Source organism: Ischnura elegans (assembly GCF_921293095.1).
Source record: "Ischnura elegans chromosome 13 unlocalized genomic scaffold, ioIscEleg1.1 SUPER_13_unloc_1, whole genome shotgun sequence".
NCBI lineage: Eukaryota > Metazoa > Arthropoda > Insecta > Odonata > Coenagrionidae > Ischnura > Ischnura elegans.
Window position 1 is genome coordinate 15519922 of NW_025791657.1, and position 21782 is coordinate 15541703.

General features: G+C 40.3%; 1 protein-coding gene across 1 annotated transcript; it reads right to left on the bottom strand.

Moving 5' to 3' along the window:
• Positions 1 to 64: 64 nt before the first annotated feature.
• On the bottom strand, positions 65 to 20900 carry LOC124172106 (zinc finger protein 62 homolog). The gene is made up of 12 exons (XM_046551511.1): positions 20469 to 20900; positions 20237 to 20374; positions 17863 to 18030; positions 14498 to 14617; positions 13366 to 13497; positions 12829 to 12960; positions 11740 to 11812; positions 8676 to 10948; positions 3885 to 4073; positions 2323 to 2522; positions 1905 to 2076; positions 65 to 628 (listed from the first exon to the last, which is right to left on the bottom strand). Exons 1-12 carry the CDS (start codon positions 20625 to 20627, stop codon positions 65 to 67), a joined length of 4320 nt encoding a protein of 1439 aa, XP_046407467.1. The 5' UTR covers positions 20628 to 20900.
• Positions 20901 to 21782: the final 882 nt, after the last annotated feature.

Genomic DNA, 21782 nt, shown 5'->3' on the forward strand with positions numbered 1-21782 from the left:
CATGGGGAGGGGACCAACAAGATCTATATGTATATGTTCAATTCTCCCTCCTGGCAGAGAGAAATTAGAGAGAGGTGAGGAGACGTGCCGTGTGATTTTGGATCGCTGGCAGGGGATGCAGGAACGAGCCTTGTTGCATTGTGAGGGAGAGGAATCCTCCTGGAAGACGTAGTGGCTCGCCATATACGAGCTCCGCTGGGGTGGCTTCAATATTCTCCTTCAGAGCAGATCGGGAACCCAAGAAGATTGCTGGCAGTACATCCACCCACTGCTGCGTGTCGTGGCAGCGGATGGCAGATTTTAGTTGGCAGTGGAAGCGCTCCACTATCCCGTCCAGCTCCAACAGGGGATGCAGGAACGAGCCACTGACGGCAATCTTTGTTTTGATTGATGGCCACACAAAACGACTTGTCATTAATTTTACGGTGGCTCTCACTCCATGGTGTGCAAGATTGTGGATAGAATTGAATGCTTGGCGACGGAAAGCGGGTGTGAAATATGGGTGCACGTTGTATGTTGACGCATCACTCATTAACTGTACACTGCACCCTGGGATGTGCACTTTCTTCAGTTTTAGGGATGTCTGGGAGGCCAGTTCCTCGTCAGTCTCCTGGGAACGGCCTAGTGCCTAAAATCAATGGCACGAGTCACTTCCTCAATTCGGAACAAGGCGTCCGCAACAACATTGTCGGCCCCTGCTACGTGACGGATATCCGTTGAAAATTGGCCTATCAAGTCAAGGCAGCGGAATTGCCGGGGTGAGAACTTGTCAGACTTTTTCCTGAATGCATATTTTATCCGTTTGTAGTCCGTAAATATCGTAAAAGTTCACTCTTCTAGCATGTGCTTGAAGTAGCGAACTCCGCGGTAAATGACCAATAGCTCTCTATCGTATGGGCTATAGTTCTTCTCTGCGGCATTGAGTTTTTTTTTAAAGAAACCTAATGGTTCCCAGCCGGTGTCGGTTTGTTGTTGGAGAACTGCCCCCAGGGTAGAATCCGAGGCGTCGGTGAAAAGGCCCAGGGGGAGGGAGGGAACAGGGTGGGCGAGGAGGGCAAAGTTGGAAAGGTCGTATTTGCAAGAGACTTCTTTCTCGTGGTACGGAGCATTTTTGGAGGACATTCGTTAAGAAGGGTCTCGCTGAACCTTTTTCGACCCCTCCACGCAGGGACTTCGCATTTTCTCGAACTCCAAGACTAGTTGTGCTCCCTCCTTTCCGGGTTTACGACCATACCTTTGGCATTGGTTTGTGGTCAACTTATGTGTTGCTTATGTGTATTTATCCTACGGATAATTGTTGCTTGCACGTAAATTGCAGACTGAATTGAATTCCTCATTTTTTATGAGAATTGTCAAATTTTAAGCGAAGTTCTACGGCCAATATTAACAAATGTTTATTTCGAAACCTGACTGGATAAACAATTGCATGACCGCTGTCCCTTACCGCTAAGAGAGGTTATAAAGACGAGGGGTCCGGGTACCTGCTCCCGGATTCCGAGGGTAAATCCTAAACCCCGCAGGGTTGGGTCCCGAGACAAAGACGACGTAAACCCGCGACCATCCTAAAAGGGGGAGAGCTAGAAAACGTACACATACGGATTTCGTTTTCCTGGCTAGGAAAATCTCACACGTAAATATACGGCCGTCGTCTCCCTGGTTAGGAAACGTCTACACGTATATATACGTGTATAGTAGGGAAAAGGTTAAGTGGCACCTGTAATGACGCCGCGTTGGGTAGAAAGCGACTGTTAAAGTTAATCATTCCCAAATTTTGGCGTAACTGTTTGATAGTCACCGGCTCGGGAATTTCTTGGAATTCACTACCCTTGTCTTTTAATGGCTTTGTGCCGTCAACACTTACACGATACCCTAAAAATTTCACTTGAGAAACGCCGAAAACACACTGAAGTATTAATAACAACACCGTAACCACTAAGCCTAAGGAAAAGTTCCCGTAGATGGCGCTCGTGCTCATCCTCATCTATAGACGCGGTCAAAATATCGTCAAGGTAGGCATAGGTAAAATCGAGGCCTCTGAGTACCTCGTCAATGAGTCTCTGAAATGTCTGCGCCGCACTGCGGAGTCCATATGGCATGAAAGGAAATTCAAAAAGTACAAAAGGTGTGGTAATGGCGGTTTTGGGGATGCCTTCCGGGTTCACAGGAATTTGGTTATATGCTCGCACCAAGGTTATAGTTGAAAAAACTCGGGCACCACTCAAGGAAGAGGAAAAGTCCTCTATGTGGGGGGGACTGGGTAACAATCTGGTATTAAGCGCGCGTTCAAAGCGCGGTAGTCACCGCAGGAGCGCCACTCGTTACCTTTTTTCGGGTCGAGGTGGAGGGCCGACGACCAGCTGCTGTCCAAACGGCGGGCGGTACCCATCCGCACCATTAACTCGAACTCCCTCTCGCTGCGTCGAGCTTATCCGTGGCCAAGCGTCGAGGTTTGCAGCATACGGGTTGGCCTGGGGTGGTGCGTATGAAGTGCACGGTGGAGTGCTTTGTCTTCCCTGGGGTTCCTGCCGGGCGAGTAATCTCAGGGAAACTGGACAAAAGGGTGTGGTAACGGGACTCACCCACAACCGCTTTTATTTGGTCCCCTGAGTGAACACCGATGCTACCGATGGCATGCAGTGCAGTGGTGCCATCGATAAGTTTGGCGTTTATCACGTCCACTAAAAGTCCAAAATGGGTCAAAAGGTCTACGCCGATGATTGGCTTTGACACGTCGGCACCACAAAACGCCAAGTGAAGTCACGACGAAGATTGAAATTCAAATTTAGAGTTTCCCAGCCGTAAGTGCTAATGATAGAGTCATTCGCGGCGAAAAGTTGGTCATCCGTCCGCGGGTCCTTTTATATATGAGCGCGGATAAACAGATAGATCCGCTCCAGTGTCCACCAGGAATTGCACCTTGGTGCGCACGTCGGTCATAAAAAGGCGGCTGGAGGATGGGCAAAGGTCGGCAGCCGCACTTACAACCTGCCCAGGGTGTTTTCCGGAACGTAGGAGCAGGGGGGAACGCACTTGTCAGCGTCCTTGCCGAAGCACCATTGGTGCCAGCAGACATTAGGGTCGCGAGGGGCTGGTGACGTAGGCCGTGAAGCACTTTTTCGGGGGCGGGAGCGGGATTTGTGACGGTGATAATGAGGGTGCCCTGAGACTGAGAGCTCGCCTACCTGCCGGGTGAGCTCGTCCATTCTGGCGATGAGGGAGGCCATCATCTGCGAACAGCCTGCTGCACAGGTTTGGGAGGTGGGGGCAACTTCACTTACCCTGGGGGAGCCGTTGCACGAGGGACCACTTCGTTTATGCGGTCCGCTAAGGACCCAAGGGCGTTGAGGTCTGGGGCATCGTGTGCCGCTAATATGGCGTGCAAATGTCTTGGAAGCCTTGAAAGCCACAGCGATCTTAAAAAATCGCCCGTGACGGAATAACCCGCCAAATCTTTTAAATGTCTTAAAAACTGGGATGGCTTCCTGTCCCCCATCTCTTCGTCTTCTAAAAGGAGTTTTAGTTTATGCTCCTGTGAGGCAGAGAGCCTTTTAATTAATTCGCACTTCAAGGTGTTGTACTAATCTGAGGCAGGAGGGCACGATATTATGTCTTTCACCCAGGGGTGCCGACTTACAAAAAATATTGGGGGGACCCAAACCGGGGACCTTGCCCCGGTCAATTTTATAAGTAGTGAATTTTAAGTTTTTAAGCATTTCAGATGAGTCATATGATAAGAATTAGAACACTGTTCACTCAAATCTCGATATCTGGACACTCCGGGGAAAATCGACAAGCCTTACACATTTTTTCCTCATATTTGTAACGAATTTTTGGGGGAGCTCGGGCCCCCTCAGGCCCCATGGAGTCGGCGCCACTGCTTTCACCTCCTGTGCGTAGCGTTGATCCAGCTGCGACAACACGAACCAGAATGTCGTGTCGTCCTCCTCGACGCCAGCAAGATAAAATTGTCCTTCTAGCTGAGAAAACCAAAGAGAAGGTTCCTCCGGCCAAAATGGTGGGGCACGAACAGCGATGCGGTCCGCGCAGTGTTGCGATGCTGGTGGGTTAGACATCTTTACAAACACAATATAACGCACAAAAAAATAAAGAATACTATTTCCACATGCACGTGTATTACAGGGTCACAATAAAAGATTAACTTCGAGACACGATGGCGAAGGATTCAGCGATGTCGGCGGCATGGCTATCGGGAACTCAGCGTGGTCGCGCACATGGTTCGAAAAAAATTGTTTTTTCGCGAAAATAACTCGCGTCGGGAGTCACCACTTGAAGGGGTTAGGGATATGTAGGTGATTAAACTCACTTCAATAAATTAAACGGAAGTAAACCCGACCATGTTTATTCGGATGGTTAGCGATAGAGTTCGTCTATGTCTCAAGTCCTTCTCCCTTGCCGTTCCGTGAGCGTCTCTCTCTCGCGGTGCCTTGCTGGCGCTATGTCCCGCATACCCTGGCGGCAGCGACCTCAGGGTCCCAGGGCAACGACCTCAGCCAGGTGGCTGACCTTGGTACGGCGTTCGAAACGAAGGGCTCCGTCACAATCTATTATATTTTGAATATTTATCTTCACCTACAGCAAAGTGCTGTGTGCACATAATACATAGTAACTCTTTGAAATTGTATCAGAAACTAACAGTCATTATTTTGTCATTCAAGGATTTTCTTCTTTAATATTTCATGTACTACATCGCATACCAAATGGACTTCTTCGGGAACATGAATATATTTATTTATAACCTATAGCTTATAAATTCTTTCATATTACTTAATTCACCACAGGCCAGAAATGGATGGAGGTGCAGGGACCATAGGAAGTTAGTCATCTCCTTCTCTGGCGCCTCCAAATGCGAGGAGGAAGCTAGATGTACCTCGACTTCGGAGGGCGATATGATTGGCTCGCTAGCCGCGGCGTCAACGCAACGCCGAACTGTGAAGGCCCCATTAGACTGAGCGATTGGGGGCAGGAGGACAGGGAGAGATGGAGGAGAGGGAAGAGAAACATTAGCTCAGATTCAGCAACTTACATCCACAGTTGACGTATTGATTCAAAGCGGCATTTCCAATAATTTTCCATCTTACTATCCATTGCCGTATGACAGTTCCCTGCACCAAAAATCTCAAATCACCACACTACTTAACTGTATACCAATTTTCCACCATTAATTCATGTATAAGGGTGTGGAATGATATTCCTGACTACATATCGAAAATTAAAACTATAAATCAATTCAAAATAAAAATGTTTGCGTACCTGATTAATGAATGTTATGGAGATTGAGCGTGTACCTCTACCGTTCAATCATTTATTGATTTTTTCTTCCTTTCGATGAATCTACATTCATTTCATTAAAGGTTTTTTGTACGTTTTTTTATTCTATTAGACTGGCTTGATATTTTCTTGGTAAATACTGTCATTGTATTTGATTTTATATTATGTTTGTGTTTTAATGATCCTGTTGTTATAGCAAGGAGACTTGCATATATCTCTTGTAATACCACAGAGCTTGATCTTTTTCTTTATGTATTGGATGCATGTTCCATAGGCTTTGCCTTGAACAATAAATTTGTTTTCTATTCTACTCCAAATTCATTACCTTCAAACTCCATGGAGTTCAATACCTGTTGTGTAATGGGTGAAGACTTACAATTACTGGCAAAAATTATGCGTGAGCGGTTTATGGGGAACGTGGGAAGCATCCCTCTGCCTTTCAATCCATTTAAAAGCTGCTCAGAAATGGCTGACACTTCACTACCCGTGTCTAAAACAGCTTTCCCCAAAATACCGTTCGTCAAGCAAGTCACCACAGGACTCACGCGCCGTTTACACATACCCCTTCAATAATCCCTCAGCCTCTCAACACAAACTAATCGTCAACCATCTCCCACACCTGTTGCTCCTGCCTCGAGTACTCCTGCCCCTCAACTATCTGCCATGCCCCCTCTTGTCATCTGATCTCTCCACCCCTGTAGAGCAAAGTACACCAGGGTGGGCCATTATGGTTCAACTTTCTGATGGCAGGATGGTCCCCCTGGAACCTTTTAAGGATTTGATCTTTTCAAAAAATGGGAAATAAAAAGTTTTGACGACTTAATTCTTGTGTATCATTTATTAATCCTCTGATAAATTTCTAACAGAAAAGTAGGAATAACATTGTAAGTGTTGAGAATATAAAAAATGACATACCACATTCAGTTCATTGGCAAACTCAGTCTTACACTTATCATTATGCACAATTAATGTTATTTCCAACTAAGCCACATTTTTCTTTATTTGAACAAAGTAGGCTGCCAGCATTCATGATTAATTTCAGAAAAATTCAGAACCACTTAGGACGTGAAAATTGAGAATGGACTTTGAGCAAGACACCATTGACTAAAAATTATAGACATGTCTCAATCAAAAATTGGCATGCAAGGCTTTTTAACCCCCATCTGCTAAACTAGGTGTGTTTCCTTTCATGCTATCGCTCTTCTTCAATATTAATTACAAAAATTCAAAATGACACAGCTTGGTATTCTTTCATGGAAATATATACATGGTCCATCGTCCCTTTTGACATTATATCATCATTCCACTTTCCAATTCCACATTCTGAAGGCAAGAATGAACTATTAAGCTCCTCACTACAGATTTGCATGAGGTCGACTTTGAATATACATAACATTTATTTAAATTATCTTGTCAGCAAACAAACATGTTACATGCGCAAAGATGAGTCATCTGACAAGTTGACATCGTGAGAGTGATAGTCGGGATCTGACTGCCGATGTTATTATTTTGTGAGACTATATTGTAACGTAGAAAAAGTGTCACGGTTTTCTTCCACATATACCCGGATTCTAAAGATTTCACGCCCCATGACTTCCTTTAAGAAATCTCTTTGAAGGATACTCTGATGAATAATTGATGCATGGGTGTAGGATCGGTTCATTGAAGAGAAGCAGAGGTGTTATTTGGAGATGATGAGGACTTTGTTGCACGCAGGGTGTTTATTTGGTGAGAGCAAGAATTAAGATTTTTAAATATTTGAAAAGGCTGTGGGAAAAATAGCTGGGTTGAAGATGGGCACATTACCCAGTAGTTCACATATAATTATGTAATTATACATTTACCTGGGTCCTAAAATTTATGTGGCACGGCACAATTTGAGTCCCATTAAAAATTCATATGCTAATATGAAAATAGAAAATTCACCAAGCAACTATACTATGGCAATGGCGATGAGTTGTAACAGATATTTATAACATAAAAAGGGAGAAAAGAAATTAGCTGGCACGGGACTCGAAACCCGGACCCACATGGCAAATGACAATGGGGGAGAGCCCATGACCACTCGACTACACAGATATTGAGAGGGAGTGATTACTCAAGGGAAGTCATGGTGCCCAAAATGTTTACATGCGAATATCTATCAGACTCAGGCCTATGAAGATGAGAGCCGTTACACTTTTTTTCTGCTTTATCATATCGTTTCAGAAAATAACATTGGCAGTCAGATCCCAAATATCACTCTCACGATGTCTCCCAGTGAGTGAAATCATTGCAGCAAACGCTACAAGATCAGTGTGTCTCAATTGTGTGCGAATGTGGCAGTTAAGGTTAGACTTAACAGGGAAGACTCAATTCACTAACTCCTGCTTTACTTTGAGGAATTCCATTATAAGTTTTCCTGCAAATACACAATTACTTATACATCTTCTTTTTCATATAAGAGCTCGACCCGGGTTTCAATGAATTATCATAATCTTCAGGTGCAAATTATGATGTTTATCTTATTATTGTTACCCAGTTACTTGATGAATTTTAAAACGGATGCTAGAATAGGGGAAAAGGATGGGTAGAGATATTCATCAAGTAACTAGGTAACAATAATGAGATAAAAAAATCACAATTTGCACGTGAAGATGATGATATATTTGTGTATATCCAGGAAAACTTAGGGGAAGGCTTATCATGATAATTTTTACAAATGTACGTGTACAAAAGTGGTAGTCAGGGCCCTTCCATGGAGAGAAGGACTTGATGAGGACTATACATATATAACTTTATCTTCAAGTGAGAGCACGCATGTGGCTGTCAGGGTACCCACGCATAGCAAAAAATTTACAAAAACTATTACAGTGATAAGAATTACCTGCGGTGAGTGTACGAATTTATTACTAGATCTTAATAATGTGTAAAAGCTGCCGCTGACGTTGCTGACACAATATTCCTCTCGGGTTTTTGTAATCATGTCTACACTAAGACGATCTTTGTCGAGAAAGACTTTCGGATTCTTCACACGAATTAGAATTAGGTTTCTCTTCCGTGTGTGTTCGCAAATGTGTCACCAAGTTGCTCTTCTTCGAGAAAGACTTCAGACATTCGTTGCATGAATATGGCTTCTCTTGCGAGTGTTTGAGCATGTGCCTGTTGAGACCACATTTATCAATGTAAGATTCGTCGCAGATACTGCATGAATAGGGCCTCTCTTTCGTATGCGTTCGGGTGTGCAAGACAAGGCCGTCCCTCCGAGCGAAACACTTGCTGCACACGTTGCAAACATAAGGCTTCTCTCCTGTGTGAATTCGCATGTGACTTTTGAGATGAAAACTCAGCTGGAAAGTCTTGAAGCAAATTTTACATGAAAAAGGTCGCTCGCCCGTGTGTGTTACCATGTGGGCAACAAGGCCGTTCCTCCGAGCAAAAGACTTGCTGCAGACAGTGCACGAATAAGGCTTTTCCCCCGTGTGGGTACGTATATGCGAAACTAAGTTCCGCTTCCTCGAGAAAGACTTTTCGCATTCATTGCACGAATAAGGCCTGTCTTCCGAGTGTGTTCTCATGTGTAAGGCAAGGCCCCCCCTCCGAGCGAAACACTTGCCGCACACGTTGCAAATAAAAGGCTTCTCTCCTGTGTGAATTCGCATGTGAGTTTTGAGATTAAAACTAAAAGGGAAAGCCTTGAAGCAAATTTCACACGAGAAAGGTCGCTCTCCCGTATGTGTTTGCATGTGATATTTGAGAGCCTGCTTCATTTTGAAAGATTTTTTGCAGATTCCGCACGAAAAAGGTCTCTCCCTGGAGTGGATACGCATGTGGGAAGCGAGGGTGTTCTTCCGAGCAAAGGCCTTGCCGCACACGTCGCAGGCATGAGGCTTCTTTCCCGAGTGCGTCAGCATGTGACCTTGGAGAGTAGAACTCTGGCTGAAAGACTTGGAGCAGTAGTCGCACGAGAAAGGCCTCTCGCCCGAGTGCGCTCGCGTATGCACGACCAAACCGCTTCTTTGAGTGAACGACTTTCCGCAAATTTCGCACGAGAAAGGCTTCTTCTCCGTGTGCCTGCGCATGTGGAGATCGAGGTCTTCGCTCCGAGCGCAGGTCTTGCGGCAGAACGTGCACGAATAATGTTTCTGCCCCATGTGCGCACGTATGTGCCTCACTAAATGCCCCTTCGACACAAAAGACTTACCACATTCGTCGCAAGAAAAAGGCCTTTCTCCGGTGTGTCTGCGGATGTGGATGTCAAGGTTATTCCTCCGACCAAAGGACTTGCTGCAGAGTGTACACTGAAAAGGTTTCACTCCCGCGTGAGCTCCTACATGTCTAACCAAGTCGCCCTTCAACAAGAAAGACTTTCCGCATTCGTCGCACGAATAAGGTCTCTCACCGAAGTGTATCCGCTCGTGGGAATCACGGATTCCCCGGAAAACGAAGCACTTACCGCAGATTGTGCACGAGTAAGGTTTCTCCCCGCCGTGCGTCCGTTGATGAGTCACCAGGCAGCTCTTTTTCAAGTAGGACTTATCGCACTGATTGCACGAAAAAGGCCTATGTCCTGTGTGAGTTCCGATGTGTACGGTCAGGTCCCTTTTCTGAGCGAAGGCCTTGCTGCAGAATGTGCACGTATAGGGCTTTTCCCCGGTGTGCGTCCGTACATGATTAACCAAGATGCTCCTTGTCGAGAAAGACAATTCACAATGATTGCACGAGTAAGGCCTTTCGCCTGTGTGTGATCGGATGTGTACGATGACTTGATTTTTCTGAGGGAAGCACTTGGCGCACAAGCTGCATGAATATGATCTCCCTTTCTTCATCACAGCCACGCGATCGCGCAGGCTTCTCGCGCAAGGTGACTTTGGGGATAAACTTGATTTCTCATCTGCAGTGAGACTTCTCGTCACTCGCCTCACACTTTTCACATCCCCTTTTTCTACAACGGTTTCCCTGATGGAAACATTTCCTTTTTGCCTCGGCCCTTGCCTTTTTGTCTTCCGCCCACCTGAAGCCCTGGATGTGGTAGCAATGCAAGAACTGCCATTGTCGCTTGACGAAACGGGTTTCAAAGAGATGTCTGCGACAGAAGATTCTGCTACAGCATCAAAATTACGAGAAACGACATGAATTTTCATGTGTTCGATTAGCTCATTTTTGTCGCTGAACCTATCTCTGCAGTTGAAGCAATCATATGAATTTTCGTTTGATGTGTTACTGTTACAAGTATTTGCGATCAAGCAATTTAGTATCTCTTCATTGTTTCCCTTGACAGTCTCCCTACCACTTTTGTCGTTTCGTCTGATTCGGATAAGCTTAAGGGAATCCATGGTTTTTTGTGCATCACAATCACCTCTTTCCCCAGAAACAGTCATTGCCGCTCCACCTGCGCTTCTTTTCAGTGATTCAATGTCTTTTGTATTACACTGTCTATCATCATGAATTGAATAGCAAGTTATCTCATCAGTATCAAGAGCACCACATTTTTCAGAGTCTTTATCCATCAGATTCCTTCCTACCCCTACATGGGTTGCTCCAGTCTTGGAATCATTTTGTGTCACCAAAGCTTTGGGACTAATGCAATCATCAATTGAATGATTTCTTGCACTTCCTTCTGCTGGCAGACATGAATTTGATGTTGCTTCAATGGGCATATCTTCGGCAGCTGGGACACCTGGAAAAGAATTTGATTTAACCACTATCACAGTAAAACATGAAATCAAAGACTCTGACACCCTTCATTTACAATCGATCAAATGGATGGAAAAAGCCAGAAATGTGATGGGAATATGCCAATTAAAAAGATTTAGGTTATCTTAAAATGGACCGAAAGCATTGCCACTTTATTCACTCATTTGAGCAAGTTCCAAGTTCACATTTTCTGTGAATACTGAAATTTACTTTATGATACTTGATTTTGAAACCAAGTGCTTCATTCTAATGATTTGTAGATATTTTTTAAATAAACTGGTTTCATAGCTTGGCTGAACCATGACAGCATTCTTCTATGAATTTTAAACTGTCAAAAAAGCCATAGAAAATAAAGAAAATTTTCCCAGCATTTGGTCCAAGTAGTTGAACATTAAAACATTTCTGGAAAAAATTTTTAGGGAGGACCATTGAAAAAATACAGATGCCTACAAAAAAAGTAAATAAAACTCTCCTTCCTCATCCAATTGGCACTTATACTAAAGAAAACAGAAAATATGGATGGATGACTAATTCAGGTTCTTCATCCTTCACAACCAGTTACAATAATCCTTATCTGTAAACAGCTATTTGTAGCCCATGGAAGCACCCACCCAATGCTTCCATTGTGGAAAATGGGCAACGGTCAAATTCTCTATTAGTTCTCTGGTCACCGTAAAATTGGCTAAATAAAAGGATAAACATGTACATCTTTTACAATTATTAACTTCAATTCCTCCATGTTTAGAGTTATTTGCAGCCCTTGAGAGTACTCACCAATTTCCTCTGCAGAAGACTTTTGAGCCATATTAAAACTCTCAATTGGCACCATGTCCTCACCTGTGGTAGGCTGGAAATAAGAATCAAAATAAGAACAATGTGTGAACAGGAGATTGAGCATTCATTTTGAAAGGATTTATCATTGGTTGATTTATTATGGGAATGTTCTTCATATTCTCTTGCAAGCTGCCTCAAGGAAATTAATGTCTGGAACTTGATTGGTTTAAAAATAGGTTTATAAATTAACCACTTAACTATATACCAACTATCTCTTATTTACGTAGCAAAATACATGCTAAATCCATGTGATGATCCTCAAAGAAATAGCTCCTGGATATGTAAAACTCAACATATAATCTCGTCCATAATGATAAAACTACCCCACTGACCAAGGTTACAACACACCACGTCACTTTCAAGGCTTAATGTCCTTATAGTCAGACTGATATGTTAAGCCACAGGAAGCCTAGATGCCATCGATGGATGAAGCAATAAAAAATCCCTAGAACAGCAAAGGCACAGAGAGCATTCTACAAAATATTAGAATCTAATCAAAGCTGAATACTTATACAAAAAAGGACACAATGCATCAGACACTACAAATGAACGCAATACATCTGACATTACATTAAAAAATGTATTTGTTTAAAATGGCATCAAAATTGACCGCTGCAGAACAGCAAAAAGGTGGAAGCTTTAGAAATGTGTTGCTCCTGAAGAATGTTGAATATGTATGAGATCAAAGAAGGACGTACCAAGGAAGTACAGAGAGGAGTGTGACAAAAGAGTAATCTTCAAATAACCTTAACTTAACCAACCACATCATCAGATGCGATGGCCTTATAAATAATGTAGTCAGAAAAATAAAAGGAGAGGTGGACAGGAAGAAGGGAAAACGATAGTTCTGAATGTTCTTCAAAGGTTATTAAGTATATAAAAAAGAAGACCATAAACATGAAAAGATAAGCAGTTGACAGCCAGGAATTGAGGGCTGTATGAAACCAATTTTAGAGACGTGGATTTATAAATATAACATAGTTCATATTCAAGTACAATGCACAGGAAACAGTTAATAAATAATATTACCTGATCAGTAGAGTCTTCATGTATGAGTTTGCTTGAGGCAGCATCAGTGCAATCATTGACTACATATCCTTCTTCACCATCGCTAATCTCATCTTCTTTAACAGAAGAGCACTTGTATGTCACTGGATCACTCTATTGGAAAAAGGAACACCCATGGATACATATTATTATCATTTGGTAAAAGAAGCAAAAGTGATCATGAGCAAAGCTTGAATTACAGGGTGACTGTAGAAAATAAATATACCCTGATAAACAATTCTGGCCTCTTGGTAAAAAAACAGAATGATTTAAACGAATAACAATAAGGACAATTTTCAGAAAAAGAATAGGACAGGTGGTCAGGAAGAGATTCTGAATGTTTTTCATAGGTCAGGTTATTAAAGGGGTAAAAGAGAAGAATACCTTTAATATGAAAATATAAGGAGATAGGAGAGAAGAATGGAAGGCTATGTGAAACTGATTTTAAGATTACTGACTTATCATGGTGACAGAGTTTACATGCATTTCAAGGTGCAATTGATAGGTCATATGTATTACCTGATCAGAAGAGGCTTCATGCATCAATTTGCTTGAAACACCATCAGTGCAATCATTGTGCACATATCTTTCTCCGTCGTCACTAATCTGATCTTCTTTAACAGGAGAGCACTTGAATGTTACTGTATCACCCTATTGGAAAGAGGAACACCAATTGGTACACATTATAATCAATTGGTACACCAAGCAAAAGTGTTCATGAACAAGCCTGAATTACATGGTGTCTGCATTAGCATACCCAGCGAAGGGCAGGGTATGCTAATGCAGACACCCAGGGGGCAGCTGCCCCCCTAGGAGCAAAAATCGCATAAGTCTTTTTAGCAAAATCTGTTATGAATTGAAACAAAAGTATTCAACAAATTTTCTTTAAGCCCAAGAAAGATAATTTGTATCAGTATAAGATATGCAACTAAAATAACACCATTTCTTAAAGGAAATAATGTCATAAACTAATAAAGCACTGCTATATTTTTTTCAATGTTGGTATCATTAGCCTTTTCCATGCTAAAATGTCACAACCTGGCTTGACCAACCCCCAATAGTTATGATGCTTGGTATGCCCTTCGGTGTCTGTAGAAAGTAAATAATCGCAGTAGAACGATTCTGACCTCTTTGAAGAAAACAAAATAACCAACAAAACAACATAATTGACCAACAATATTAGTCCAATAAATATCTTCCTCATTCTCATTTAATCAAATGAAAGCCTTAATGAGGAGGAATAACATTATTGGGCACTCCTTGTGACTTAAGGCTCATAAAATTGTGGAGTAAATCCTACCTTTATTACTACTTAACACATAATTTGACAAGAAAAACTCTATAAGACCACTGAATTTTGAAAATCCATTGCGATTTTCTAATAAAAAATTGATGGTAATCAATAAAATAGTTTCAAACCTATGAACAACAGTAAAATAAGCTGCAAGTAGAGTAAAATAAATCTTATTATTTGTCACAATGATTCTTTCATTTTAAAAGATTCATTCACAAAAAACATAGCTTTTCTGCTTTGGACGGATCAAGGGAGGAAAAATGTCTTGCCTTTCTGCTGAGTGGTGCTGAGAATGTTCCCCCAGGGAATGGATAAGTGTCATCGCACAACAGCTTAACAATGCAAAAGTACACTCACCACGTCATCAGCTGCCAATGGATCCGTGACAGCAGTCGAAATTCCAGCTAAGTCTGGTTTATGCAGCATGGGATAACTCTCTTCCATAAGATGGTCTCTGTTCTCCTCTTTCACATGACACTAAAAGAGAATGCTGAGTGTCACTAAATATAAGTCAATAAATATAATAATAAAACCTCCTCTCCTAGCTGAGACAACATCAGGTAGCCAAAAGCATGTACTCATACATTTTTTTGACTCCTTTCTTGCAGTTCAACTCCAGTAGTATGTAATTGTCCTCTCCATCATTTATTATTTCTTACAGACAATTATGTCCAATTATGTTTCCTTCTTCCTCTTAAAATAATTACGTGACCAAGAAAATATGCACAGTTAATTTCTGTAATATAGTATATTTTTGTAATTTCTGCATACTTAGTAATTCGTAAAGAACATTATATAAAGAGATGTTTTCCTGTATTTTCCAAGCACATAAAACATGGAAATTACCACATAAACTAAGCTGCAATTAGATCCGAAAATGAGGTTATTGTCTCTGATACCATATGGTACCAAAAATTCTTACAATTTTGATGATGTTCCTTACCAGAGAATATACTCTATTAAATAATATTCTCCTTCAATCACAACACTATGCTTCAACATTGACATCATTTTAATGGGCATAACTTGGCTCATCCATCTCTTGATAAACATAACTTTATCTCTACCCGCATGTAATTTTAAAAAGAAAGTTGAAATTTTATAATGAAACTTAAGCATGAACAAAGAAGTTTCTAAGGTTGGCCTCTTTGCTCTGCTTTACAGTCTTTTCAGCATTTTTTATGTTTGTGTTGTTCCTCATCTTTTGCTGCTGTCAACAAAGTTTGGGTAACCTCTTTCACTATTCTTTCGATCCCATGGGTAGTGCAAGGAATATTGCATTTCAAAGTTGAACCTATGCGAAACAATTTTGGTATTTTCACACTGATTATGTCAGATATGACCAGAAGTACCATGGTCTCTCCCAAATTTATCATCAGCAGGATTCAAAATCTGGTAATTAAAAAAATCCCAGGTTGGTCACCACACGTGTTCTTGGTTGTCGCTGATATTTTTCCATCACATAAATGATCCTGATAACTTTTCGGATAACTCTGTTCAATGAGTGTATTTCATTTGATATTTTTCGTATACTCGGAGATGGGAAATAAATCTTAAAGGTCATAATAATGCATAGGCACAGGCCATTACTACATACATGATTAGAAACTTTTTTTGTTGCCATATTAACTTTCAAAGGTAAATATAGTTAAGAAGAATATTTAAAATAATGAAATAGCATGAAAATGCACAAAAAAACTTTTGTGCATTTGGCTTGAAATCATAAGATAATATGCTCCCGGGCTGATTTTTTAGGAGCCGACGCTATTCCCCTTTCACTTGTTCTCGCAACGCAGGGCTGTGAAACCACAAAATTAATAGGTGGGGTGGAAGCTCTCATGGCATCCATGCAACGCAGAGCTGTCAAGGCACCCCCAATCAACCGAGGTATTTACAATTACAAATGAATACTCAACAGCACTACTTCGCAGGAGATTTTTGAATTTGAGCATAGGAAACTGCTAGAAATAGGTACCTTTTTGGGAGATATCTTTGACCACCGCATCACGCAGTATGTTGCGGAACATTTTGGCCAATATTCCCGACTGACGGATTTACTGGTTAACATTCGAAAACTGTACAAAACTGATATCTCCGTCTTGACATATTCCCAATATTATAAAAAACTTCCACCGCATACCATATATATTGATTTCAACTATAAAAAATATAAGAATGCGAATAAAAAAATCAATGAACATAAGAATGGGAATAAAATCTCTAAAACATGATGAATTTATTTTTTAAATGATTGTAAATCCCATGTTTCTTCCTATATACAGACTGTCTCAACAGTCCTGTCTTTTTTGATCTGTACTTTTAGTAACTTTTCATCGAGCAATCTTCATGAAAATTGGCACACTTATGGGGAAAGGTCCTTAGTTTTTTTGAGCGTGAGCAACATTTAACAATTTTGACCTTTTGACCTCACAATTTGGGTCCAAACCAAAATTTTGAATTTGCCTTATGGGGTTTCAATGTTAAAAAAAAATGAAATAGAAAAATGTCTGAATTTCATTTACCTAGATGTCAATTCTTGGGTTTTGGACCCGAGAAACCCAAAAATAACATTTTTATTGACGAAAATTCAACGGTTGACCCAGTAAGATGACGGTCAAGGTCATAAGGATGACAAAAACAATTGCATACCAACAAAGGTGTCGATCCATGGGTTTTATAGGGTGCCCAAGTCATTGGCGATGTCCAAATAACCGTATTATTCACTAATTGACCTCCAAGGGTCACAGTGGGGGTCAAAGGTCATAGAGTCAAACGTCAGGCCATAATGGCAACCAAAATGTCAAACAATAGGTTTTGAAGGGTGTCCAAGTAAGTTTTGCAGTTTGTAGATCCAAATTGTCGATTTTTTTACCAGCGAGGGTCATAATGGGGGTCAAAGGTCATAGATATATGTTTTGAAATAATAGAAAAACTAATGTCCCCAACCAAAGGTTTCGAAGGATGACCAAGTGAGTGGCGTAGTACACATATCCACTGTCTTTTCCGACAAGACTCCCCTGCCCACTTAGTTTCACGCCGCTGTTGATTATTTATTTCCCTAGACATCCTCTTGCCCAACTCGGTGTCCACATTCTTCCACTACATCTCTCCTCACAGAGAGTCCTAAGGAGGTTTAATGCCACATAAGATTTAATTGATAACTTTGCCAAAATCCCATTGGTTTTAAAGATTAACATGTAAATAGCAATACCCATTTCTTCCGCTTTTCATTTAAGTATTACACCTCTATTCGTAATGCTCAAGTTAAGGGTTCCGAGTTTTTCCCATGAAAGTCCTAAAAATGCTAAATAAGTATTTAAGAAAAAGTCCCAGTTTGACTGTAAAGACCGCAATTCCCCATGCCTGTCTCTCGTCCTGCAAACATTACTGGCAGCAAATTTATCATGCATTGAAATATATTGTTTTTGTATTTTAAATATTTATATTGCATTTGAAAAAAAATCAAATGTTTGCAATCTACCTTGTTGTGCATCTGATATTGATTTGCCAGAAAATAGATTTGTGTGGCTATTCTTTCTGCCTAATATGTTACCAAAGGAAAAGTCCAACAATAGAAGGATGGATAAAATGTGAGCGACTTCCTATCTGAATACATACTTATTTTTACAACAGGCTAACTCTCTTTCCACATGCAACTTAGAAATATGTACTGCTGAAGGTGATTCAACTCAGGTTTCACTATGCATGAGATTAAAACTTACCAACTCATCGATCCTGGGTAGTAGGCAATCTGGCACAGGAATGTATATTTCAGTCATTTTGGGTGAGTAAGTTACACGTGCACTCCTATCAATTATGTCTTGGATGGACTCCTTAGTCTCCACAGAAGCCCTTGGCTTGTCACCAGCTGCCCCTTCTCCTTCAATACTCTTAGAAAAAAAGTAACAGTGATAAACAACTCATCTCATAAAAAATCAACAAATAAAATAAGCTAACCATTACTAAAACAGGATGTTAAATATGTTGTCTTTGATTCTTTGAAAAAATGGAGTGGTGTCCGCATTTCTGCTAATCAATCAATGAAAAGCTACACAGCCGACTGAAATGTAATTTGCCAAGAAGATCATTGATTCACTGAGTTTACACGGTGTCAATTCAAAACTTTCGCCGGGGTCATGTAAGTTTGCCCTTCAATGCGAAATATATGAAAGCATTCCAAGAGAGAATGGGGATTGTTCATAAATAACATTGTTCCCTTTTTAAAAATTAAGGCTTCTCAAAATAGAGATTCAGGATTCCAATATGTATTTGCAGCTAAGAATATGATAAAATTAACTCTCTTAATCATACAGTTAATAAATATTTTAATTTATGCATAATTTTTAGAGAAGTTGCTTATAAAATGTCAAAATCACTATTCTATTCTCATCAGTGGAGTCTTATGGTGTATCATATTTATGCAGAAAGAAAAGCAGCATCAAAATCATCTCAAATGCCAAAATTATTTCATAAAACTCTATTTTTCTAAGCCCTGATACATATAAGTTGAGTTTAATATAACATAATAGCTTTAAGGATGACAATCCTTAAAACTTAAAAAACCAATCATGCATCACATATGCATAAAGTCCGAAACTAAGTTCCCTGTCTGTCAATGCATGGCTATGGTACTGATTGCTGGTCAATTTTGACACACCAGTTACATTATGACTCAAAGATACACATTTGGTAAACAAGCTGCTCAACAATTGTGGTGAAGTTTTCTTGGCAATATACTCTTTTTGTTTTTTAAATATCTGAGTTAGTGCCAACCTTTTTTGGGAAGATTCCTTTTCTTCTATCTTTTATTCAAATAAAACAGGGGATAAAGTGCATTGAGGGGTCCTAAAAGTTTACGGAGATGCTGCCCAATGTGAGACGAGTTGAGATTGTTTCCATTGCTTCAAAGCCAGTCATTTCAATACTGACAACTGTCCATGTAAAGGAAGAACAAAAACCTCCAAATAAGCTTTTTTGGAGGCATCGCTCAAAGAAGAGCAATGCCAAACACTGGAAGAGCTGGCTTTGTTCTATGAGCAACCCACGAAGAACTACTTCTACACAAGAACCTTGCAGATCCAAGAAACATGCTCCCACCACCACAACATGTTAAGTTAGGTATCATGACTCAGTTCTTAAAGACTTTGGCTAAAGATAGGCCTTGTTTAAGATACCTCTGTCAGAAGTTTCCACACCTTTCAGAAGCTAAACTGAAAGAAGACATCTTTGCCGGGCCTGATATTAGAAAAATAATGTTTGATGTTAACTTTGAATCCACAATGACCTCAAATGAAAGAGAAGCTTGGGTATCACTCAAGCAAGTTGTCGCCAAGTTCTTGGGAAAAAGACCTGAGGAAAGAAGTCTGTTAGTGCTAATAGGTAAAAAATGTTTGAGCGTTTAGGATTTTTAAATAAACCCATTTCTGGGTCTCTCAAATTTCATTCTTTAGCAGAAAACCGTCAAGGATTTGTTTGTTTACTTTAATATGCTCCGGTTACCCAATCAAATACTGAGGGACTGCGGTATAGCTTGGAGGGTAGATTGCCTTTGGAGTTGATCAATGATGAATTTTAACGTCTACCTTCCCGCGATATGATTGTTTAGAGCACAGTGAAGTTTACCACAAAACAAAATGAATTCACCGCCGCCACTGAAACACAAACTGGAACATAATTAGTGCCTTGACAGGGAAAAATAATTCATAGACGGGGAAAAACCATTTGTGGGAAAATGAACTCGTTACACTTACACTTGTCTGTAGACCATGTGCGGAGCCATTCATGCCCCGCTACTATACATTGGCATATACTCAATTAACTTTTGATCTTTAATTTGAGTGCCTTCATAGTTCATACTGGATTTAATGGCCTGATGCAGTTAAACTACTCTATTTGTGTAGTATTGTGAACTCCACATGTGTCACCAAGCGATTAAAATATTACCATATTTAATTTATCCTTAAAAACTGATAATATTAATTCACCGTCCACAAATAATTTCCTTTCTATATTTTTTTACTGTACTGAACACAAACCAAAGATTGTCACTTTAAACTCTCCGAAACTTATACATGAGAAAAAACGTAAAGTACTCACTCTGCAGTAATTTCTAGGCGACATTTGTCTCAGAACTGCGTTTGATTCCAAACAAATATTCTTGAAAACACCGAATTCCTTGAGTTTCTCCAAACACGGTGGACACATGGTGTCGGGCAGGCCATCTCCCACAGCAACCTGTTAGAGCAATAAACAGCCTATACGTCAGAATAATTCGGAATTAAGCAAGCTCCATTTTTAAAAAATCGATAAAATTTACTGTGCCTCTTACTTGTAAACCGACTAAATCATGCAGAGCTTCCTTCACAGTTTTACATGCTACACTCGAAGTGAATATGTTATAATACGAATTATTACTCTTCCTACAAAGTCTGCAAAGGTCACACTTTGAACTCCTTTTTGACTTGAGAATACCAGTTGTACGACTCATGTTTTCACTTCAACAGATCATTCAATCTTCAAATCAGTTCAATAGTCAAATAAATCATCCACACAGAACTGACAAAGATCTCAAAATCCAGCACGAAAACTACATTCACTTCGATAACGTGCGAAAATGAAAATACTTTTGAATATTCAACGAAGAACCAAAAAAGCCAACAATTAATAACTCATCTCAAGAAACATGACAACGAAACAGCATGGGCTGAGAATATAATCAACAATTTTCAGGCTCTGACACGAGTACAAAGTACAAGCCGGGTACGCAGCATAACTTGTTTGTATAAGACATGGCAAGCAAAGATTGGTGTAGAATCGTGGTGTTTCTAGTTGCCCTTTCATCCGCATTGTGCATACCTGAAGAACAGGCCTAATATCCGCGTTTGAAGGCTAATTTCTTCCCATTTGATGATATGCATGAAAACCTCATTAAAATTCATCAATGATTATTTTATTGCTGGTGGAGTAACAAATTTTTGTTAATAAACTTATTGTAAATATATCAGAAAGGAATTTAAGCCCAATGTGGCTCCCACACGGTTTTTATTGTTTATTTACGATTATGTCAAAAAAAAGATTCCAAAACTTCTTTATTCAATATTAAAATAAAGGTATAGAAAATAGCCATTTAACGGCTCATGCACTGAAGCTCAATAATATATAATTTTATCCTGCGAATGCAAGTTTTCGTCATTTTTCGATGGCAGGCCTGTTGTATTTTTTGTACTCTGGTGGTAAAATGCGCAACTAAAAAGCGAAATCTAAAGTAACCTCTCCTTGCCTGTTCTGTTGTAAACAATGGTGTCAACAAGCATGAAATTCCCTTAAAATATTTTCTGTCTTCTGTGTCAATATGATTTCTTTTTCAGGCCATATTTCAATGTCAGCTTTTTCTTATCTTTTCTGTGAGCAGTCTTAAGTTTTTCCATTGGCGCACGTCATGAAAATGATCGTGAAGTATTAGGGATTTGAACTGAATACTGTGTGTATATATACACACAGTATTCAGTTCAGTATTTAGAAAAATGTATTTTTATAATTAGTAGAAGGGTAAGCTCATATAGGTGCTAAGAGAATTCCTTGTTAGTGATATTATGTTGCTTTTGAATTTTTTCCTTGTGCTATGTGCCAATATCAATGAAAT

Excerpts from the sequence above, each read along its gene's own strand:
- LOC124172106 (XM_046551511.1), bottom strand. The coding sequence starts at position 20,627 with ATGAGTCGTACAACTGGTATTCTCAAGTCAAAAAGGAGTTCAAAGTGT. Across the intron at positions 14,618-17,862 it reads TACCCAGGATCGATGAGTTG|TGTCATGTGAAAGAGGAGAA; the intron begins GTAAGTTTTAAT and ends ATTCTCTTTTAG. Across the intron at positions 4,074-8,675 it reads ACGGCCTTGTTGCCCACATG|ATGTCTAACCCACCAGCATC; the intron begins GTAACACACACG and ends GTGTTTGTAAAG.